Source organism: Salmo salar, chromosome ssa11 (assembly GCF_905237065.1).
Source record: "Salmo salar chromosome ssa11, Ssal_v3.1, whole genome shotgun sequence".
Taxonomy (NCBI): domain Eukaryota; kingdom Metazoa; phylum Chordata; class Actinopteri; order Salmoniformes; family Salmonidae; genus Salmo; species Salmo salar.
In genome coordinates, this window is record NC_059452.1 from 33,641,594 (window position 1) to 33,661,593 (window position 20,000).

At 48.1% G+C, this 20,000-nt stretch overlaps 1 protein-coding gene across 1 annotated transcript in view; it reads right to left on the reverse strand.

Annotated features, from left to right (window-relative positions):
* Positions 1 to 20,000, reverse strand: part of LOC106562546 (dmX-like protein 2) — a 103,284-nt gene that overhangs the window by 49,301 nt on the left and 33,983 nt on the right. Inside the window, 17 exon segments of the mRNA XM_045689389.1 lie at positions 4,322 to 4,504; positions 4,894 to 5,301; positions 7,131 to 7,336; positions 7,855 to 8,119; positions 11,077 to 11,242; positions 11,445 to 11,542; positions 11,780 to 11,949; positions 12,880 to 12,990; positions 13,796 to 13,931; positions 14,116 to 14,235; positions 14,540 to 14,869; positions 15,291 to 15,492; positions 15,540 to 15,763; positions 16,916 to 17,135; positions 17,204 to 17,376; positions 17,716 to 17,987; positions 18,333 to 18,545. Of these exon segments, the coding sequence (XP_045545345.1) occupies positions 4,322 to 4,504; positions 4,894 to 5,301; positions 7,131 to 7,336; positions 7,855 to 8,119; positions 11,077 to 11,242; positions 11,445 to 11,542; positions 11,780 to 11,949; positions 12,880 to 12,990; positions 13,796 to 13,931; positions 14,116 to 14,235; positions 14,540 to 14,869; positions 15,291 to 15,492; positions 15,540 to 15,763; positions 16,916 to 17,135; positions 17,204 to 17,376; positions 17,716 to 17,987; positions 18,333 to 18,545 (3,497 nt within the window).

Here is a 20,000-nt window from a genome sequence, read left to right on the forward strand (position 1 = left end):
GTGTGTGTGTGTGTACCTTGTAGTGGCAGATGAAGTGTGTGTGTGTGTACCTTGTAGTGGCAGATGAAGTGTGTGTGTGTGTGTACCTTGTAGTGGCAGATGAAGTGTGTGTGTGTGTACCTTGTAGTGGCAGATGAAGTGTGTGTGTGTGTACCTTGTAGTGGCAGATGAAGTGTGTGTGTGTGTGACCTTGTAGTGGCAGATGAAGTGTGTGTGTGTGTACCTTGTAGTGGCAGATGAAGTGGGTGTGTGTGTACCTTGTAGTGGCAGATGAAGTGTGTGTGTGTGTACCTTGTAGTGGCAGATGAAGTGTGTGTGTGTGTACCTTGTAGTGGCAGATGAAGTGTGTGTGTGTGTGTACCTTGTAGTGGCAGATGAAGTGTGTGTGTGTGTGTGTACCTTGTAGTGGCAGATGAAGTGTGTGTGTGTGTGTACCTTGTAGTGGCAGATGAAGTGTGTGTGTGTGTACCTTGTAGTGGCAGATGAAGTGTGTGTGTGTGTACCTTGTAGTGGCAGATGAAGTGTGTGTGTGTGTGTACCTTGTAGTGGCAGATGAAGTGTGTGTGTGTGTGTGTACCTTGTAGTGGCAGATGAAGTGTGTGTGTGTGTACCTTGTAGTGGCAGATGCAGTGTGTGTGTGTGTGACCTTGTAGTGGCAGATGAAGTGTGTGTGTGTGTACCTTGTAGTGGCAGATGAAGTGTGTGTGTGTGTACCTTGTAGTGGCAGATGAAGTGTGTGTGTGTGTGTACCTTGTAGTGGCAGATGAAGTGTGTGTGTGTGTACCTTGTAGTGGCAGATGAAGTGTGTGTGTGTGTGTTACCTTGTAGTGGCAGATGAAGTGTGTGTGTGTGTGTACCTTGTAGTGGCAGATGAAGTGTGTGTGTGTGTGTACCTTGTAGTGGCAGATGAAGTGTGTGTGTGTGTACCTTGTAGTGGCAGATGAAGTGTGTGTGTGTGTACCTTGTAGTGGCAGATGAAGTGTGTGTGTGTGTACCTTGTAGTGGCAGATGAAGTGTGTGTGTGTGTGTACCTTGTAGTGGCAGATGAAGTGTGTGTGTGTGTACCTTGTAGTGACAGATGAAGTGTGTGTGTGTGTGTACCTTGTAGTGGCAGATGAAGTGTGTGTGTGTGTACCTTGTAGTGGCAGATGAAGTGTGTGTGTGTGTGTACCTTGTAGTGGCAGATGAAGTGTGTGTGTGTACCTTGTAGTGGCAGATGAAGTGTGTGTGTGTACCTTGTAGTGGCAGATGAAGTGTGTGTGTGTGACCTTGTAGTGGCAGATGAAGTGTGTGTGTACCTTGTAGTGGCAGATGAAGTGTGTGTGTGTGTACCTTGTAGTGGCAGATGAAGTGTGTGTGTGTGTGTGTACCTTGTAGTGGCAGATGAAGTGTGTGTGTGTGTACCTTGTAGTGGCAGATGAAGTGTGTGTGTGTGTACCTTGTAGTGGCAGATGAAGTGTGTGTGTGTGTACCTTGTAGTGGCAGATGAAGTGTGTGTGTGTGTACCTTGAATTGGCAGATGAAGTGTGTGTGTGTGTACCTTGTAGTGGCAGATGAAGTGTGTGTGTGTGTGTACCTTGTAGTGGCAGATGACGTGTGTGTGTGTGTACCTTGTAGTGGCAGATGAAGTGTGTGTGTGTGTGTGTGTGTGTGTGTGTGTGTGTGTGTGTACCTTGTAGTGGCAGATGAAGTGTGTGTGTGTGTGTACCTTGTAGTGGCAGATGACGTGTGTGTGTGTGTACCTTGTAGTGACAGATGAAGTGTGTGTGTGTGTGTACCTTGTAGTGGCAGATGAAGTGTGTGTGTGTGTACCTTGTAGTGGCAGATGAAGTGTGTGTGTGTGTACCTTGTAGTGGCAGATGAAGTGTGTGTGTGTGTACCTTGTAGTGGCAGATGAAGTGTGTGTGTGTGTACCTTGTAGTGGCAGATGAAGTGTGTGTGTGTGTACCTTGTAGTGGCAGATGAAGTGTGTGTGTGTGTACCTTGTAGTGGCAGATGAAGTGTGTGTGTGTGTACCTTGTAGTGGCAGATGAAGTGGGTGTGTGTGTACCTTGTAGTGGCAGATGAAGTGTGTGTGTGTGTACCTTGTAGTGGCAGATGAAGTGTGTGTGTGTGTACCTTGTAGTGGCAGATGAAGTGTGTGTGTGTGTGTACCTTGTAGTGGCAGATGAAGTGTGTGTGTGTGTGTGTACCTTGTAGTGGCAGATGAAGTGTGTGTGTGTGTGTACCTTGTAGTGGCAGATGAAGTGTGTGTGTGTGTACCTTGTAGTGGCAGATGAAGTGTGTGTGTGTGTACCTTGTAGTGGCAGATGAAGTGTGTGTGTGTGTGTACCTTGTAGTGGCAGATGAAGTGTGTGTGTGTGTGTGTACCTTGTAGTGGCAGATGAAGTGTGTGTGTGTGTACCTTGTAGTGGCAGATGAAGTGTGTGTGTGTGTACCTTGTAGTGGCAGATGAAGTGTGTGTGTGTGTACCTTGTAGTGGCAGATGAAGTGTGTGTGTGTGTACCTTGTAGTGGCAGATGAAGTGTGTGTGTGTGTGTGTACCTTGTAGTGGCAGATGAAGTGTGTGTGTGTGTACCTTGTAGTGGCAGATGAAGTGTGTGTGTGTGTGTGTACCTTGTAGTGGCAGATGAAGTGTGTGTGTGTGTGTACCTTGTAGTGGCAGATGAAGTGTGTGTGTGTGTGTACCTTGTAGTGGCAGATGAAGTGTGTGTGTGTGTACCTTGTAGTGGCAGATGAAGTGTGTGTGTGTGTACCTTGTAGTGGCAGATGAAGTGTGTGTGTGTGTACCTTGTAGTGGCAGATGAAGTGTGTGTGTGTGTGTACCTTGTAGTGGCAGATGAAGTGTGTGTGTGTGTACCTTGTAGTGACAGATGAAGTGTGTGTGTGTGTGTACCTTGTAGTGGCAGATGAAGTGTGTGTGTGTGTACCTTGTAGTGGCAGATGAAGTGTGTGTGTGTGTGTGTACCTTGTAGTGGCAGATGAAGTGTGTGTGTACCTTGTAGTGGCAGATGAAGTGTGTGTGTACCTTGTAGTGGCAGATGAAGTGTGTGTGTACCTTGTAGTGGCAGATGAAGTGTGTGTGTACCTTGTAGTGGCAGATGAAGTGTGTGTGTGTGTACCTTGTAGTGGCAGATGAAGTGTGTGTGTGTGTGTGTACCTTGTAGTGGCAGATGAAGTGTGTGTGTGTGTACCTTGTAGTGGCAGATGAAGTGTGTGTGTGTGTACCTTGTAGTGGCAGATGAAGTGTGTGTGTGTGTACCTTGTAGTGGCAGATGAAGTGTGTGTGTGTGTACCTTGTAGTGGCAGATGAAGTGTGTGTGTGTGTACCTTGTAGTGGCAGATGAAGTGTGTGTGTGTGTGTACCTTGTAGTGGCAGATGACGTGTGTGTGTGTGTACCTTGTAGTGGCAGATGAAGTGTGTGTGTGTGTGTGTGTGTGTGTGTGTGTGTTACCTTGTAGTGGCAGATGAAGTGTGTGTGTGTGTGTACCTTGTAGTGGCAGATGACGTGTGTGTGTGTGTACCTTGTAGTGACAGATGAAGTGTGTGTGTGTGTGTACCTTGTAGTGGCAGATGAAGTGTGTGTGTGTGTGTACCTTGTAGTGGCAGATGAAGTGTGTGTGTGTGTACGTTGTTGTTGCAGATGCAGTGTGTGTGTACCTTGTAGTGGCAGATGCAGTGTGTGTGTGTGTGTGTGTGTGTGTGTGTGTGTGTGTGTGTGTGTGTGTACCTTGTAGTGGCAGATGGAGTGTGTGTGTGTGTGTGTGTGTGTGTACCTTGTAGTGGCAGATGCAGTGTGTGTGTGTGTGTACCTTGTAGTGGCAGATGAAGTGTGTGTGTGTGTACCTTGTAGTGGCAGATGAAGTGTGTGTGTGTGTGTACCTTGTAGTGGCAGATGAAGTGTGTGTGTGTGTGTGTACCTTGTAGTGGCAGATGAAGTGTGTGTGTGTGTACCTTGTAGTGGCAGATGAAGTGTGTGTGTGTGTACCTTGTAGTGGCAGATGAAGTGCGTGTGTGTGTACCTTGTAGTGGCAGATGAAGTGCGTGTGTGTGTACCTTGTAGTGGCAGATGAAGTGTGTGTGTGTGTACCTTGTAGTGGCAGATGAAGTGTGTGTACCTTGTTGTTGCAGATGCAGTGTGTGTGTGTGTGTGTGTGTGTGTGTGTGTGTGTGTGTACCTTGTAGTGGCAGATGGAGTGTGTGTGTGTGTGTGTGTGTGTACCTTGTAGTGACAGATGAAGTGTGTGTGTGTGTACCTTGTAGTGGCAGATGAAGTGTGTGTACCTTGTAGTGGCAGATGAAGTGTGTGTGTGTGTGTACCTTGTAGTTACAGATGCGGTGCATGGCTCCTATCTCCTTCTCTAACCAGCTGTAGAGCTGAAAGCGCAGCTTCCCTCCATCCACCTCATAGCCTGTAGCTAGCGTCCTGAGCTCTGTCATCAGAATCTTCAGACACGCTCGGAACTTCAGCTGCTCTGCGATCACGTCCACCTCAGACTCACCCTGAGAGCAGAGATGGTTCTGGAAATGTCTAGCACTTAACTACTGGCATAATAACTCTATATTAACAGTATCATACCTATATAATATTCTTACAGAAAAAAAAAATCACATTTTTAATTAAACTGATACATTAGATATTTTCAATAAACAAGAAAATTCTTTATCGTGTTAAAAAAATGAAATGATCTTTTTGGATGATACGTTATTAACAGACAAGGAAAACACAACACTACTTTTTCCACTTTCACAAAGCTTATGTATCAACTTGGTTTTCTTTTAAAGTAATCTCAAAAGTCAATTATACTGACTAGTGGTTATACTGACTAGTGGTTATACTGACTAGTGGATATACTGACTAGTGGTTATATTGATGATGTCGCCAGCCCTACCTGAGAGTCCTCTCTCTGCAGCCCAGGTGGTCTCACCCCCCCAGACCCCTCGTCAGCTTTGGTCTCCACATCAGTCTTCTTCATTGTCAGACCACCATCATCATCATCATCTTCATCATCGTTCTTATCATCTCCCCAGTCCAGCTGGAGTCCATCGTCCTCCAATTTGACCAGAGGCTGACTCCAGTCCAGTGTGGCTGAGCTCTCCTCTGTACCCCAGGCAGGATTGGCCTTAACTGGGGCAGGAGAGGCCCAGTCCAGGGCCCCTTGGTTCCCATTCTCCAGGGGCAGGCTAGAGCTGACGTTGGCCATGGAAGAGCCTTTACTTAGGGGGGACGAGGAGACTGACTTCTTGGTCACCTTGGGGATCTTAGAGAGCACCTCCAGGGCAAGCACTGGACAGCCCACCTTTATTAGAGAACAGAATAACACTATTAGTAACATTAGTAAGTAGCCTTGGCTTGTGCAGGGCCGAAACAGCTCACATGGCAGGAGCCTCCTGTTTCTGTATGGTGAGGCAGCTGGATGTACAGTACACCCCCTGGACAGGACACTAGTCTATCTCCTGTTTCTGTATGGTGAGGCAGCTGGATGTACAGTACACCCCCTGGACAGGACACTAGTCTATCTCCTGTTTCTGTATGGTGAGGCAGCTGGATGTACAGTACACCCCCTGGACAGGACACTAGTCTATAGCAGGACCTTACCCCCAATATATCTCCTTATTAGTAACATTACTTTTAGATTAATTAATGTATCCTTTATTTATAAAAGGTGAGATAAAAAATGATACTAACCTTAAAATACTGTTAGTATACAATGACTACCGTTTTTAATGCCGTGCCACATTACACCTTATAATAAGTACTATACTACAGTCGTGGTCAAAAGTTGAGAATATTATTATTAATATAATTTTATTAAAATATTAATTTCCACAAAGTTTGCTGCTTCAGTGTCTTTAGATATTTTTGTCAGATGTTACTATGGAATACTGAAGTATAATTACAAGCATTTCATAAGTGTCAAAGGATTTTATTGACAATTACATGAAGTTGATGCAAAGAGTCAATATTTGCAGTGTTGACCCTTCTTTTTCATGACCTCTGCAATCTGCCCTGGCATGCTGTCAATTAACTTCTGGGCCACATCCTGACTGATGGCAGCCCATTCTTGCATAATCAATGCTTGGAGTTTGTGGGTTTTTGTTTGTCCACCCGCCTCTTGATGATTGACCAAGTTCTCAATGGGATTGAGGTCTGGGGAGTTTCCTGGCCATGGACCCAAAATATTGACGTTTTGTTCTCCGAGCCACTTAGTTATCACTTTTGCCTTATGGCAAGGTGCTCCATCATGCTGGAAAAGGCATTGTTCATCACCAAACTGTTCCTGGATGGTTGGGAGAAGTTACTCTCGGAGGATGTGTTGGTACCATTCTTTATTCATGGCTGTGTTCTTAGGCAAAATTGTGAGTGAGCCCACTCCCTTGGCTGAGAAGCAACCCCACATGAATGGTCTCAGGATGCTTTACTGTTGGCATGACACAGGACTGATGGTAGCGCTCACCTTGTCTTCTCCGAACAATCTTTTTTCCGGATGCCCCAAACAATCGGAAAGAGTATTCATCAGAGAAAATGACTGTACCTCAGTCCTCAGCAGTCCAATCCCTGTACCTTTTGCAGAATATCAGTCTGTCCCTGATGTTTTTCCTGGAGAGAAGTGGCTTCTTTGCTGCCCTTCTTGACACCAGGCCATCCTCCAAAAGTCTTTGCCTCACTGTGCGTGCAGATGCACTCACACCTGCCTGCTGCCATTCCTGAGCAAGCTCTGTACTGGTGGTGCCCCGATCCCGCAGCTGAATCAACTTTAGGAGACGGTCCTGGCGCTTGCTGGACTTTCTTGGGCGCCCTGAAGCCTTCTGCAGAAATGCAGCGGAAATGTTTTTTGGTGATTCAGTTCATTTGCATGGCAAAGAGGGACTTTGCAATTAATTGCAATTCATCTGATCACTCTTCATAACATTCTGGAGTATATACAAATTGTCATCATACAAACTGAGGCAGCAGACTTTGTGAAAATTAATATTTGTGTCATTCTCAAAACTTTTGGCCACGACTGTACAGCTATAATACAATATAGTTTTTTAAGTTGTCAACTTTGTGTTATCTTTGATGCTTCTGAATGCATTGTGTGGTTGAATTGTGTTATTAAATGATTGATTAAAGCAAATCAAAGACCTTGAAGTGTGCGTTGGCGGTGGTGAAGAAGAGTTTGCGTTCGATGAGGTTGATCTCGTCGACGCTGCTCTTCTCCGAGGTGAGGCCTAGTGATGATGTCACAGCACCCTCTGGGGACGCGTAGTGGCGGCGGATGATCAGGGGGTGTGTCCTCAGGTAGTTATAGAAACTAAATACCACTGGGTTACACGACTTCACCATCACATCTTGGGGGGGTTAGAGAGGGGAAACATGAGGGAGAGAGAGAGAGGAGGGGAGGGAGAGAGAGAGAGGGGAGGGAGAGAGGAGGGGAGGGAGGGGGAGAGAGGAGGGAGAGGGAGAGAGGAGGGAGAGAGGAGGGGAGGGAGAGGGAGAGAGGAGGGGAGGGAGAGTGAGAGAGGGGGGAGGGGGAGGGAGGGGGAGAGGAGGGAGAGGGAGGGAGGAGGGGAGGTGAGGGAGAGGGAGGGAGAGAGGAGGGAGGGAAGGGGAGAGATGAGGGGAGGGAGGGGGAGAGATGAGGGGAGGGAGGGGGAGAGATGAGGGGGGAGAGATGAGGGGGGAGAGATGAGGGGAGGGAGGGGGAGAGATGAGGGGAGGGAGGGGGAGAGATGAGGGGAGGGAGGGGGAGAGAAGGGGGGAGGGCGGAGGAGAAAGTAAGAGGTAGATAGAGGTCAATGCAAATCAATCCAGTTAGAATATAGCATCAGCTTTCAGCTGAAACATCCCTGTCCTCTCTGCTACTCACCTGGGTTCTCATCATCCTCTTTGGGGATGCACTCTAGCAGCGTGTCCAGGGCCTTGGTGTAGTCCTTCATGATCCAGAAGGCTATGCTGCGTAGGAATGGGTCCGGGTGTAGTTTGGTGCAGTGGTAGCCCGACCCGTCCCTCTGACAGCCCAAAACCTTCTCATACAGGATGGCTTGACAGGTGGAACTGCTCTCATAGTCAGCCTCGTACAGCCTGGCTACTACCATGGCCAACTGGATATCCTCCATCTTCTCCAAGCACACCTACAGGAGAGGGACAGTTAAAGGAGAGGAGAAAGAAGACAGTACAGTTAGAGTAGAGGACAGTACAGTTAGAGTAGAGGGGAAAGAGGACAGTACAGTTAGAGGAGAAAGAGGACAGTACAGTTAGAGTAGAGGACAGTTAGAGTAGAGAACAGTTAGAGTAGAGGAGAAAGAGGACAGGACAGTTAGAGTAGAGGACAGGACAGTTAGAGTAGAGGACAGTTAGAGTAGAGGACAGTTAGAGTAGAGGAGAAAGAGGGCAGTCCAGTTAGAGTAGAGGACAGTACAGTTAGAGTAGAGGACAGTTAGAGTAGAGGACAGTTAGAGTAGAGGACAGTTAGAGTAGAGGACAGTTAGAGTAGAGGACAGTTAGAGGAGAGGAGAAAGAGGACAGCACAGTTAGAGTAGAGGACAGTTAGAGTAGAGGAGAAAGAGGACAGTACAGTTAGAGTAGAGGACAGCACAGTTAGAGTAGAGGACAGTTAGAGTAGAGGAGAAAGAGGACAGTACAGTTAGAGGAGAGGACAGTTAAAGTTGGCCTGTGTTCCATAAGGAATATCCAGTGCCTTGCAAAAGTATTCACCACCTTGACATTTTTCCTATTTTGTTGCATTACAAAATGGATTTAAATTGATTTTTATTTGGATTTCATGTAATGGACATACACAAAATAGTCCAAATTGGTGAAGTGAAATGAACAAAAATTAGTTGTTTGAAAAAATGTTAACTGAAAAGTGGTGCGTGCATATGTATTCACCCCCTTTGCGATGAAGCCCCTAAATAAGGTCTGGTGCCACCAATTACCTTCAGAAGTCACATAATTAGTTAAATAAAGTCCACCTGTGTGCAATCTAAGTGTCACATGATCTGTCACATGATCTCAGATAGATATATATATAGAGATATAGATATATATAGATATATATATACACATACACACACACACACACCTGTTCAGAAAGGCCCCAGAGTCTGCAACACAACTAAGCAAGCAGCACCATGAAGACCAAGGATCTCTCCAAACAGGTCAGGGACAAAGTTGTGGGGAAGTACAGATCAGGGTTGGGTTATAAAAAAATATCAGAAACTTTGAGCATCCCACAGAGCACCATTAAATCCATTATTAATTTTTTTTAAAGAAAATGGCACCACAACAAACCTGCCAAGAGAGGGCCGCCCACCAAAACTCACGGACCAGGCAAGGACGGCATTAATCAGAGAGGCAACAAAGTGACCAAAGATAACCCTGAAGGAGCTGCAAAGCTCCACAGCAGAGATTGGAGTATCTGTCCATAGGACCACTAAGCTGTACACGCCACAGAGCTGGGCTTTACGGAAGAGTGGCCAGGCCAGAAAAAAGCCAATGCTTAAAGAAAAAAATAAGCAAACATGTTTGGTGTTCGCCAAAAGGAATGTGGGAGACTCCCCAAACATATGGAAGAAAGTACTCTGGTCAGATGAGACTAAAATTTAGCCTTTTGGCTATCAAGGAAAATGCTATGTCTGGCACAAACCCAACACCTCTCATCACCCTGAGAATATCATCCCCACAGTGAAGCATGGTGGTGGCAGCATCATGCTATGGGGATGTTCTTCATCGGCAAGGACTGGGAAACTGGTCAGAATTGAAGGAATGCTGGATGGCGCTAAATACATAGAAATTCTTGAGGGAAACCTGTTTCAGTATTCCAGAGATTTGAGACTGGGACGGAGGTTCACCTTCCAGCAGGACATTGGCCCTAAGCATACTGCTAAAGCAACACTCAAGTGGTTTAAGGGGAAACATTTAAAGGTCTTGGAATGGCCTAGTAAAGACATATCCCAAGAGACTTGCAGCTGTAATTGCTGCAATAGGTGGCTTTAGAAAGTATTGACTTTGGAGGGGGTGAATAGTTATGCACGCTCAAGTTCTCAGTTTTTTTGTCATTTCTTGTTTGTTTCACAATAAAAAAATATTTTGCATCTTCAAAGTGTATGGCAAGTTGTGTAAATCAAATGATACAACCCCCCCAAAAAAGCTATTTTAATTCCAGGTTGTAAGGCAACAAAATAGGAAAAATGCCAAGGGGGGTGAATACTTTCGCAAGCCACTGTAAAGGCCTAGTAAGTAAGTGACAGAGTAGAGGACAGTTAGAGTAGAGGACAGTTAGAGTAGAGGACAGTTAGAGTAGAGGACAGTTAGAGTAGAGGACAGTTAGAGTAGAGGACAGTTAGAGTAGAGGAGATAGAGTTCCACACCAGGCACTGTCCACACATCAAGCAGGTTCTGCATGTGCAGGGTTTATAACATAGACTTACTAAGAAACCTGACAACCATAGATGTATTCAGGGTCTGTCTCCTGCTGGACTAAAAACGCTGTTCAACGGCAAATCAAGGTTCAAGGTTTAGACTGTTTGCTAAAACTGACTAAACAGTAAGACTCATGGCTAAGACAGACTAAAATGATGAACGTGTGATCTAGTGTTCTCCTCAATGATGCCCTTTTGAACCGACTGTCTGGTAAACTATCCCCAAACACTTACAGTAGGAACCCATTCCCCCTCTAGGCAGTGTCCTGCTATCAGCATGTTGAGACTGTGCTGTTGCACCCTCAGCCCAAGGTAAAGTAACCCCAACATTTACGTAGCTAACCAGCCCCACAACCTTATCTTTCAGGTTTAGACTAGAGCATTCACACACACAGCTGTAGTCAATGACTGTAGAGTCATTGACACACCTCCTAGTTGACTTCCATAAACATTGGTCTGTGCCAGGTTTCCATGGCGAGGACGATGTCACAACAACAGACAATACAGGTGCAGCTGAAGTAGGTCTAAACTAGGAACAAACTGTCTGTCTGTCTGTCTGTCTGTCTGTCTGTCTGTCTGTCTGTCTGTCTGTCTGTCTGTCTGTCTGTCTGTCTGTCTGTCTGTCTGTCTGTCTGTCTGTCTGTCTGTCTGTGCGTGTGTTTCCGGACCTCGACGGCGTCTTTCAGGGAGCCAGCCAGCAGGAAGAAGGCAGCAGCCTGTTCAAAGCGCTGTTTCCCCAGCAGAGAGAAAGCGTTCTTCAGAGCTGCTTTACGCCAGCGGTCCTCACTGAAGTTATTCTTAAAGAATACCGTCATCTTCTCATCACGCTGAGACCTAGAGGAGAGGAGGAAGAGGAGAGGAGGAGAATATAATATACATTATTTACCTACGTACATGATTCATGTAATTGCGTTCTGACACATGGATAAACATAAAATGTGGATTTTAAAGAAAAGTCCAGGAGAGGAATAACTAAACAAAAAGGTGAGACAACACAAACTGATCTGGGATCAGGCTAGAGGTCCAGGTGTGTTACCTGAACAGGCCCCAGAGAACAGCCTTCTTCTTCATGGCCAGGTAGAACAGAGCTGCATCTAAAGGATCGTTGTTCCTCTGGAACGCTGCTTTACCCACCTACACACAGATCAACCAATCAAACCATGAAGACCAACCAATCAATCAATGGTAGGAGTTCAGGCCACACCACACCATCCCCTACCTTCTCCACCATCCCCTACCTTCTCCACCATCCCCTACCTTCTCCACCATCCCCTACCTTCTCCACCATCCCCTACCTTCTCCACCATCCCCTACCTTCTCCACCATCCCCTACCTTCTCCACCATCCCCTACCTTCTCCACCATCCCCTACCTTCTCCACCATCCTGCGTAGTGTGTTGATGTTGCGTATCCACCAGCCCACCCCTACAGCCCGTAGCTCAGACCACTGAGGGTCTCCTCTCTGCATGGCCGGGATCATATTCAACATCTCCTCCTCAGCCTCCGAGTGGAACGCCCACGCAAAGTGACACGTAGACAGACCTGGAGGGAGACAGGTGACTGTGTTCAGAGAGGAGAGAAAAGGTTGCTTTGCTTCAGTGCTTGATTGTTGACTGTTGCTTGTTTTAGTAAAACATACAAAAAGGGAGGGAACAGGGCCCAGAGAGAGACAACACATCTGGACCTGGGAGGAACAGGGCCCAGAGAGAGACAACATATCTGGACCTGGGAGGAACAGGGCCCAGAGAGAGACAACATATCTGGACCTGGGAGGAACAGGGCCCAGAGATAGACAACATATCTGGACCTGGGAGGAACAGGGCCCAGAGAGAGACAACATATCTGGACCTGGGAGGAACAGGGCCCAGAGAGAGACAACATATCTGGACCTGGGAGGAACAGGGCCCAGAGAGAGACAGCATGTCTGGACCTGGGAGGAACAGGGCCCAGAGAGAGACAACATATCTGGACCTGGGAGGAACAGGGCCCAGAGAGAGACAACATATCTGGACCTAGGAGGGAACAGGGCCCATAGAGAGACAACATATCTGGACCTGGGAGGAACAGGGCCCAGAGAGAGACAACATATCTGGACCTGGAAGGGAACAGGGCCCAGAGAGAGACAACATATCTGGACCTGGAAGGGAACAGGGCCCAGAGAGAGACAACATATCTGGACCTGGAAGGGAACAGGGCCCAGAGAGAGACAACATATCTGGACCTGGAAGGGAACAGGGCCCAGAGAGAGACAACATATCTGGACCTGGAAGGAACAGGGCCCAGAGAGAGACAACATATCTGGACCTGGAAGGAACAGGGCCCAGAGAGAGACAACATATCCACTGCAAGTCCTCCTACATATCCAATACCAGATCAATGTCTCAGTATAATGTACCAATAAGACTCTCTACGACCCTCTCCATCACAGCTCAGAAAGACAGATTGTGAAGCAGGAGTGTGTGTGTACCATACCTTGGTGCAGCAACTGCATGCGGTACAGTGGGGGTAGAGAGGTGAGGAGACAGGTGTGTAGACGCATGGCTAACAGGTACCTCAACCCACACTCATCCAGGGCCTCACCACCTAGACAGAAACACATTATTAACACATGGGTTAGTGTAGCACATTAACTCACACACACTGATCAGATGGAATCAGATGGTGCCGGTCTTTCCCATTCATTTGGGAGAGAGCAGCTTCCTCCTAAGACTCCACACCAGATGGAGAGGGTTGAGGGATCTCTCTGTCCCCCTCTACCCATCCATACAAAGAGATGAAAACACTGATTTAGGAATCAGCCCTTTAAATGTCTTCCACTCTATGTGCCTGGTCCTCCTCCCTAAATGCTACCCTATTTCCTATATAGTGCACTACTTGTTCATGGTAGCATGGTAGTTCAATGTGCCCCATAGCCCCATAGTCCATTAACCTTTTAACCTTCTCTCCCTCTTCCGCCCCTCTCTCTCCCTCCCTCTCCCCTCTCAATCTCTCTCCCTACCCCCTCTCAATCTCTCTCTCTACCCCCTCTCAATCTCTCTCCCTACCCCCTCTCAATCTCTCCCTCTCCTTCTCAATCTCAATCTCTCTCCCTACCCCCTCTCCTTCTTTCTCTCCCTCTCCTTCTTTCTCTCCCTCTGCTTACTTAACAGAGGAACAACCTGCTAAGGTCTCTTTCTCACTTCCCCCTTAAAGACTAAATAACATCTATACCAGACTGATACTGGAGGTGAAAAGACAAAGATAACTGTCAGTGTGTGTGTTTATATCAACCATTAAGAACACGTAATCAGGGAACAACTCTGACTAGACTAATGACATTATATTTCTATTTGTTTTGCCTAATAGACCATGGTCAGGTAAAGACTCCCTCCCTCTCTCTGAGACTGACCTGTGTACTGTTTGTCAGTGGAGCTGCTGACCTCTGAACTGGTGGTAGCTACAGTATCAGCTAGAGCCACCAGAAACATCTGTTCCAACCTGGTCAGACCTGGAAGACTGGAATGCATCAGCTGACTAGATAACACCTGGAGGGAGGGAGGAGGGAGAGAGGGAGGAGGGAGAGAGGGAGGGAAGGATGGAGAGAGGGAGACAGATTAGCAGAGACAAATGACTGTATTAATCACAGAAGCGATATATTTACTTGACAAACAATTAAACCAGACACTAACATCTAAACCATCCACAAAATAAAAAAATGTTGTTGTTTACCTGTGCGTGTTCTGGTCCGAAGTAGGTGGGTCCGTACTGAGACAGGTTGATGAATCTAGACTTCTTCTCTACTTTCTCTGTAGCGAAGCTCACAAAGTCATCTGTCGTCACCGCCTGCAACTGAGGGAGGGAGCCATACAACGACTAGATGATTGACTGGTTGATTGATTATTGATTTGGGTATAACAGAGAACAAGATTACATCTGGACCCAGAGGTTAACACATGGAGGGGTCATATGGTTCCAACAAACATTTACTGCATAGCTTGTCTTTAGGTAACAGAATATCAACATTATACAACAGAAAATAAACCAACAGAATCGAATTGAAGAATCTGTGAAGAATCTGTTGAGCATCTACACACTTAGGAACTATGATTCTATGTGTCACTGAAACATCCAGCTCAAACCTGAATCCTCTTACCTGGAACAGGTCTGTGTACTGATCTCCTCCTGTCTTCCTCGCCCCCTCTACCTCGGCCACCTTCCCTCCCTTCGCCCCCTCCTCTCCTCCCTTATAGGAGGTGTCCAGGTCAGCAGAGAGCAGAGCGTAGAGGGGTAGAGGGGGAATGGAGTTGATTTCTGTGTAATCTCGTCCCCCGTCGCGACCGGCCACGATGGTGTCTTTAGCCGTACTGCCGCTCACACTGATTGTCCGGGACAGGTGGCGTCTGGTTCCACCCTCACCTGCCTCCACGTCCCTCACCACAGCCACCTCCCCAGCGATACACTTCACCAGGTGGGACAGGATGGCCTGAAGAAGAAGAATAACCATCTTCCTCATCTTCCTCATCCGTGGCAGAGACATTAATATAGTCATCGACGGCATCATCGCCATCATCATAATCACAGTAGTCATGTTGTTGTCGTCATCATCATCACATTCTATGACTTCTCAAGAAGTTGTCTGGTCACTTCAATAAATGTATCTTGGTTGCAAACATTTATAAAAGTGGACAGGCAGATGGATGAACAGCCAGCCAGCCATGCAAGCAGCCAACCAGCCAGCCATGCAAGCCCACCCACCAATCAGACCGACAGCCAACCAGAGATTCATCCACCCCACCCATCCACCCAAACAGACAGCCAACCAGCCATCTATTCCTCCATCCACCAACACACCCAGGCAAACCCAGCCAGACACCCATCCACCCAGACCAGTCAGTCAGACCCACCTTGGCGCGGCGGACCTTCCCCAGGTCCATGAGCTCCAGCAGCTGTGTTGGATGGTACTGAGGCAGGGTGGGGGACAGGGAGTGGGCTGCCTCGAACAGACCCCCCTCCTGCAGCCCCGCCGGCGCCTGGAGAGCCTCGTCGATTGCCACGTTGCCCTCAAACACACTCTTGGACCGGGCGCGCCCCTTGAACGCCGACGAGGATCCCCCCCGTGGTTGCATTGGTGTCCGTCTGCCCCCCGCCCCCTCCAACCCCCCCCGGCGATGTTATCTTCAGAGGAGAGGCTGTCCCCCTCGGCCTCGCCGGGCTTGTGGTCCTGGCGCCACTGGGCGTACACGTGCATCTCACAGTCCATACCCACCACCAGGATGCCGTCCCTCACCCAGGACAGGGACACGGGCAGGGAGGGGGTGCCGTCTACAGAGGAGAGCAGGTCCACAGTGCGCAGCAGGATCCAGCGTGAACGGATACCCTGTTTCATATTAGATTAGGTTAGGTTAGATTAGGGATGCAGGGGGGTAATAATAATGATTATTATTATAATAATAATGTTTATAATCTAGACGCTTTATAGTGCAGTCATTAGGCTCTGGTCAAAAGTAGTGCACCAATTAAGGAATAGGGTGCCATTTTGGTAGCCTGACGTCTCACCCTAAATTCTTCCACTGCTCTGTCGTTCACTGCATACAGTACTTTAGTCTGAGACTGACAACATTGAAGTTGTTTGTTGTGAGGATGGGCACAAGGGGCTAACCAATCAGAGTCAATGACACATTTTCAAACCAGTGCTTTACACACTCTGGTGGAATACCAATGGGTTTCAGGACCAACCACTCCCCATTCGGTGACGGGTCAGGCAGGGACTCAGATCCAGACTCATTGTGGAGAAGAAACTAACGTCCGTGGGCGTGGCGTTTGGCTTGAAGCAAGGAGTCTGACTAGCTAGGCAACCATTTGGGACGCACACTTGAAAACTTGAATGTCCTCAAAGAGGCATGTCATTTAGCAGCATACACAACACATACAGACAGAACCACATGCTAACAAACAGCAGATGTACCAGCAATACACAGTAGACTAAATGTGTGAAGAATACAGGGTAGTGTAGGTTACGGAAGTACCTGTTTGATGCTGACTTTGGGGTGTGTGTGCGTGAGCGTGTACCTGTTTGATCCTGACTTTGGGGTGTATGTGTGTATGAGCATGTACCTGTTTGATCCTGACTTTGGGGTGTGTGTGTGTGTGTGTGTGAGCGTGTACCTGTTTGATCCTGACTTTGGGGTGTGTGTGTGTGTGTGTGTGTGTGTGTGTGTGTGTGTGTGTGTGTACTTGTTTGATGCTGACTTTGGGGTGGGTGTGTGTGTGTGTGTGTGTGTGTGTGTGTGTGTGTGTGTGTGTGTGTGTGTGTGTGTGTGTGTGTGTGTGTGTGCGTGTACCTGTTTGATGCTGACTTTGGGGGTGTGTGTGTGTGTGTGTGTGTGTGTGTGTGTGTGTGTGTGTGTGTGTGTGTGTGTGTGTGTGTGTGTGTGTGTGTGTGTGTACCTGTTTGATCTTGACTTTGGGGTGTGTGAGCGTGTACCTGTTTGATCCTGACTTTGGGGTGTGTGTGTGTGTGAGCGTGTACCTGTTTGATGCTGCCCCCTAGAGGTAGGGTGATGATCGCCACCCCGTCCTTGCTTGCGGTCTGTTCATTGACCACGCCCGAGATGCGACCGTACATGAGGATATTGGATCCCACCCCCACCGTGAGGATATGAGACCCGTCCTCTTTGGACAGCCAGTCCAGGTGGACGTAGTGTTTGATGTTGGGAGAGTGGTGGTCGCGACTCATGTACAGGTCAGACCTACAGAGAGAGAGGGGGTTAGTCATTTTAGAGACATGCACACACTTACAGACACACCCCACCAGTACCTGCTGTACACAAAGAGGTTGGAGTCTACACTGACTCCAGGGTCCAGGGTAGAGGAGGGCCTAGTGAAGTCATCCAGGTGGAGGGTCTGCTCCAACACCCACTCAGACCCCCCCGTAGACTCACACTCAAAGATGGACACGTGCATGGAGAAGTCCCCTGCTGGACCATGGCTCTGGAGAGAGGGAGGGAAGGAGGAAGGTACACACTTCATTAAACAGTCAGGTTAAATGCAAAAATACAAAATGTCTGAGGGAAAATGAACAATGAAGTATTGTACATTTTAGTCATCAGATGTTCTCATCCAAAACCATATCTAGACAAAGAACCACAACCACTTCAACAAAATGACTGATAAAGATTATACTGTATTTTTTTACATTCCTCAGGGCCAGAAATTAAGAGCAATGTGCTTGAATTCAGACAGGTGAACTACACTGCACTTAAACAGAATATGCACTAATCCAATGAGCCATTAACTTGAGTGGAGCGTACAGTAAAAGTCCTCTCCTACCTGTCCCGGGATGTGTCCGGGCCGGGGCTGTTTGAAGGACACAGCCAGTCGTCCAGTGTAGGAACAGGACACGGCTACAGGACGTCCCGGGACACACACAGCACTGTTGTTATCCTCCTCCTCGTTGAGTAGAGCCCAGGGCTCCCAGTGATAGACCCTGCTCTCCCCCTCCACAGAGCAGCGCCAGAACCGGACGCGGGAGTCAGAGCAGGTGGTGACGATCAGGTAGGGGGCCAGACACACAGGGTAGATGGACGACGAACTCAGGTGACCTGGAGAGAGAGGGAGAGAGAGGGAGAGAGACTGTATAGAATAACTGTTACAAAAGAATCAGACTAACTCAGATGACTTGAAGACAGAGACATGGAGGACAATGCCATATTAAATTGTTAAGATCCAGTCCCTGGCTTGGGAGGCGTTTCAATTTTCTATGATGTGCTGTTGGTTTTAAAAGTTTTACTTTGGAATACATTACATTTTGACTGTTTTTACAAATATGTAAAAGTAAAGTTATTAGTCTACCTGTGGAGGGGGTGGGTGGGTGTGTGTGTGTGTGTGTGTGTGTGTGTGTGTGTGTGTGTGTGTGTGTGTGTGTGTGTGTGCATATCCATCCGTACCTGCGGAGGGTGTAGCCCTAGTCACCTCCACCCCAACAGGCAGGTCCAGGCGGTGGCTACAGACCAGCTTGGAGCTGAGGATCAGTTTGCTGGCTGACTGCAGGTTAGCTGTGGAGGCTGAGCGGGGGAGAGGGGAGGAGGATGTGTCAGCTGTACTCTGTTGGAATGGGATCGTCAGCTGAGACTGGTACGACCTCTCTGGGACCGGATCATCTAAACACAGAGAGACAGAGACAGAAAGAAAACTTTATTGTTCATATAGTCATCTCAACAACAGAGGAAAAACTTTATTGTTCACAATATTATCTGAACAAACTGTCCAAACTGTTATCTAAACAAACCGAGAAAAAATGTTATCTTCAACACAATCAATATACAAACTACACAGGCCTCATTGTGTATACTAATCCACCGCACTACTCCGCTACACCGGAGTCCACCGCACTACTCCGCTACACCGGAGTCCACCGCACTACTCCAGCTACACCGGAGTCCACCGCACTACTCCAGCTACACCGGAGTCCACCGCACTACTCCGCTACACCGGAGTCCACCGCACTACTCCGCTACACCGGAGTCCACCGCACTACTCCGCTACACCGGAGTCCACCGCACTACTCCGCTACACCGGAGTCCACCGCACTACTCCGCTACACCGGAGTCCACCGTAATACCGGGGCCTACCGCACTCCGTTATACCGGGGCCTACCGCACTCCGTTATACCGGGGCCTACCGCACTCCGTTATACCGGGGCCTACCGCACTCCGTTATACCGGGGCCTACCGCACTCCGTTATACCGGGGCCTACCGTACTCCGTTATCCCGGGGCCTACTGTACTCTATTATACCGGGGACAACTGTACTCTATTATACCGGGGCCTACTGTACTCTATTATACCGGGGCCCACTGTACTCTATTATACCGGGGCCCACTGTACTCTATTATACCGGGGCCCACTGTACTCTATTATACCGGGGCCCACTGTACTCTATTATACCGGGGCCTACTGTACTCTATTATACCGGGGCCTACTGTACTCTATTATACCGGGGCCCACTGTACTCTATTATACCGGGGCCCACTGTACTCTATTATACCGGGGCCCACTGTACTCTATTATACCGGGGCCCACTGTACTCTATTATACCGGGGCCTACTGTACTCTATTATACTGGGGCCCACTGTACTCTATTATACCGGGGCCCACTGTACTCTATTATACCGGGGCCCACTGTACTCTATTATACCGGGGCCCACTGTACTCTATTATACCGGGGCCTACTGTACTCTATTATACCGGGGCCTACTGTACTCTATTATACCGGGGCCTACTGTACTCTATTATACCGGGGCCTACTGTACTCTATTATACCGGGGCCTACTGTACTCTATTATACCGGGGCCTACTGTACTCTATTATACCGGGGCCTACTGTACTCTATTATACCGGGGCCTACTGTACTCTATTATACCGGGGCCTACTGTACTCTATTATACCGGGGCCTACTGTACTCTATTATACCGGGGCCTACTGTACTCTATTATACCGGGGCCTACTGTACTCTATTATACCGGGGCCTACTGTACTCTATTATACCGGGGCCTACTGTACTCTATTATACCGGGGCCTACTGTACTCTATTATACCGGGGTCTACTGTACGTTA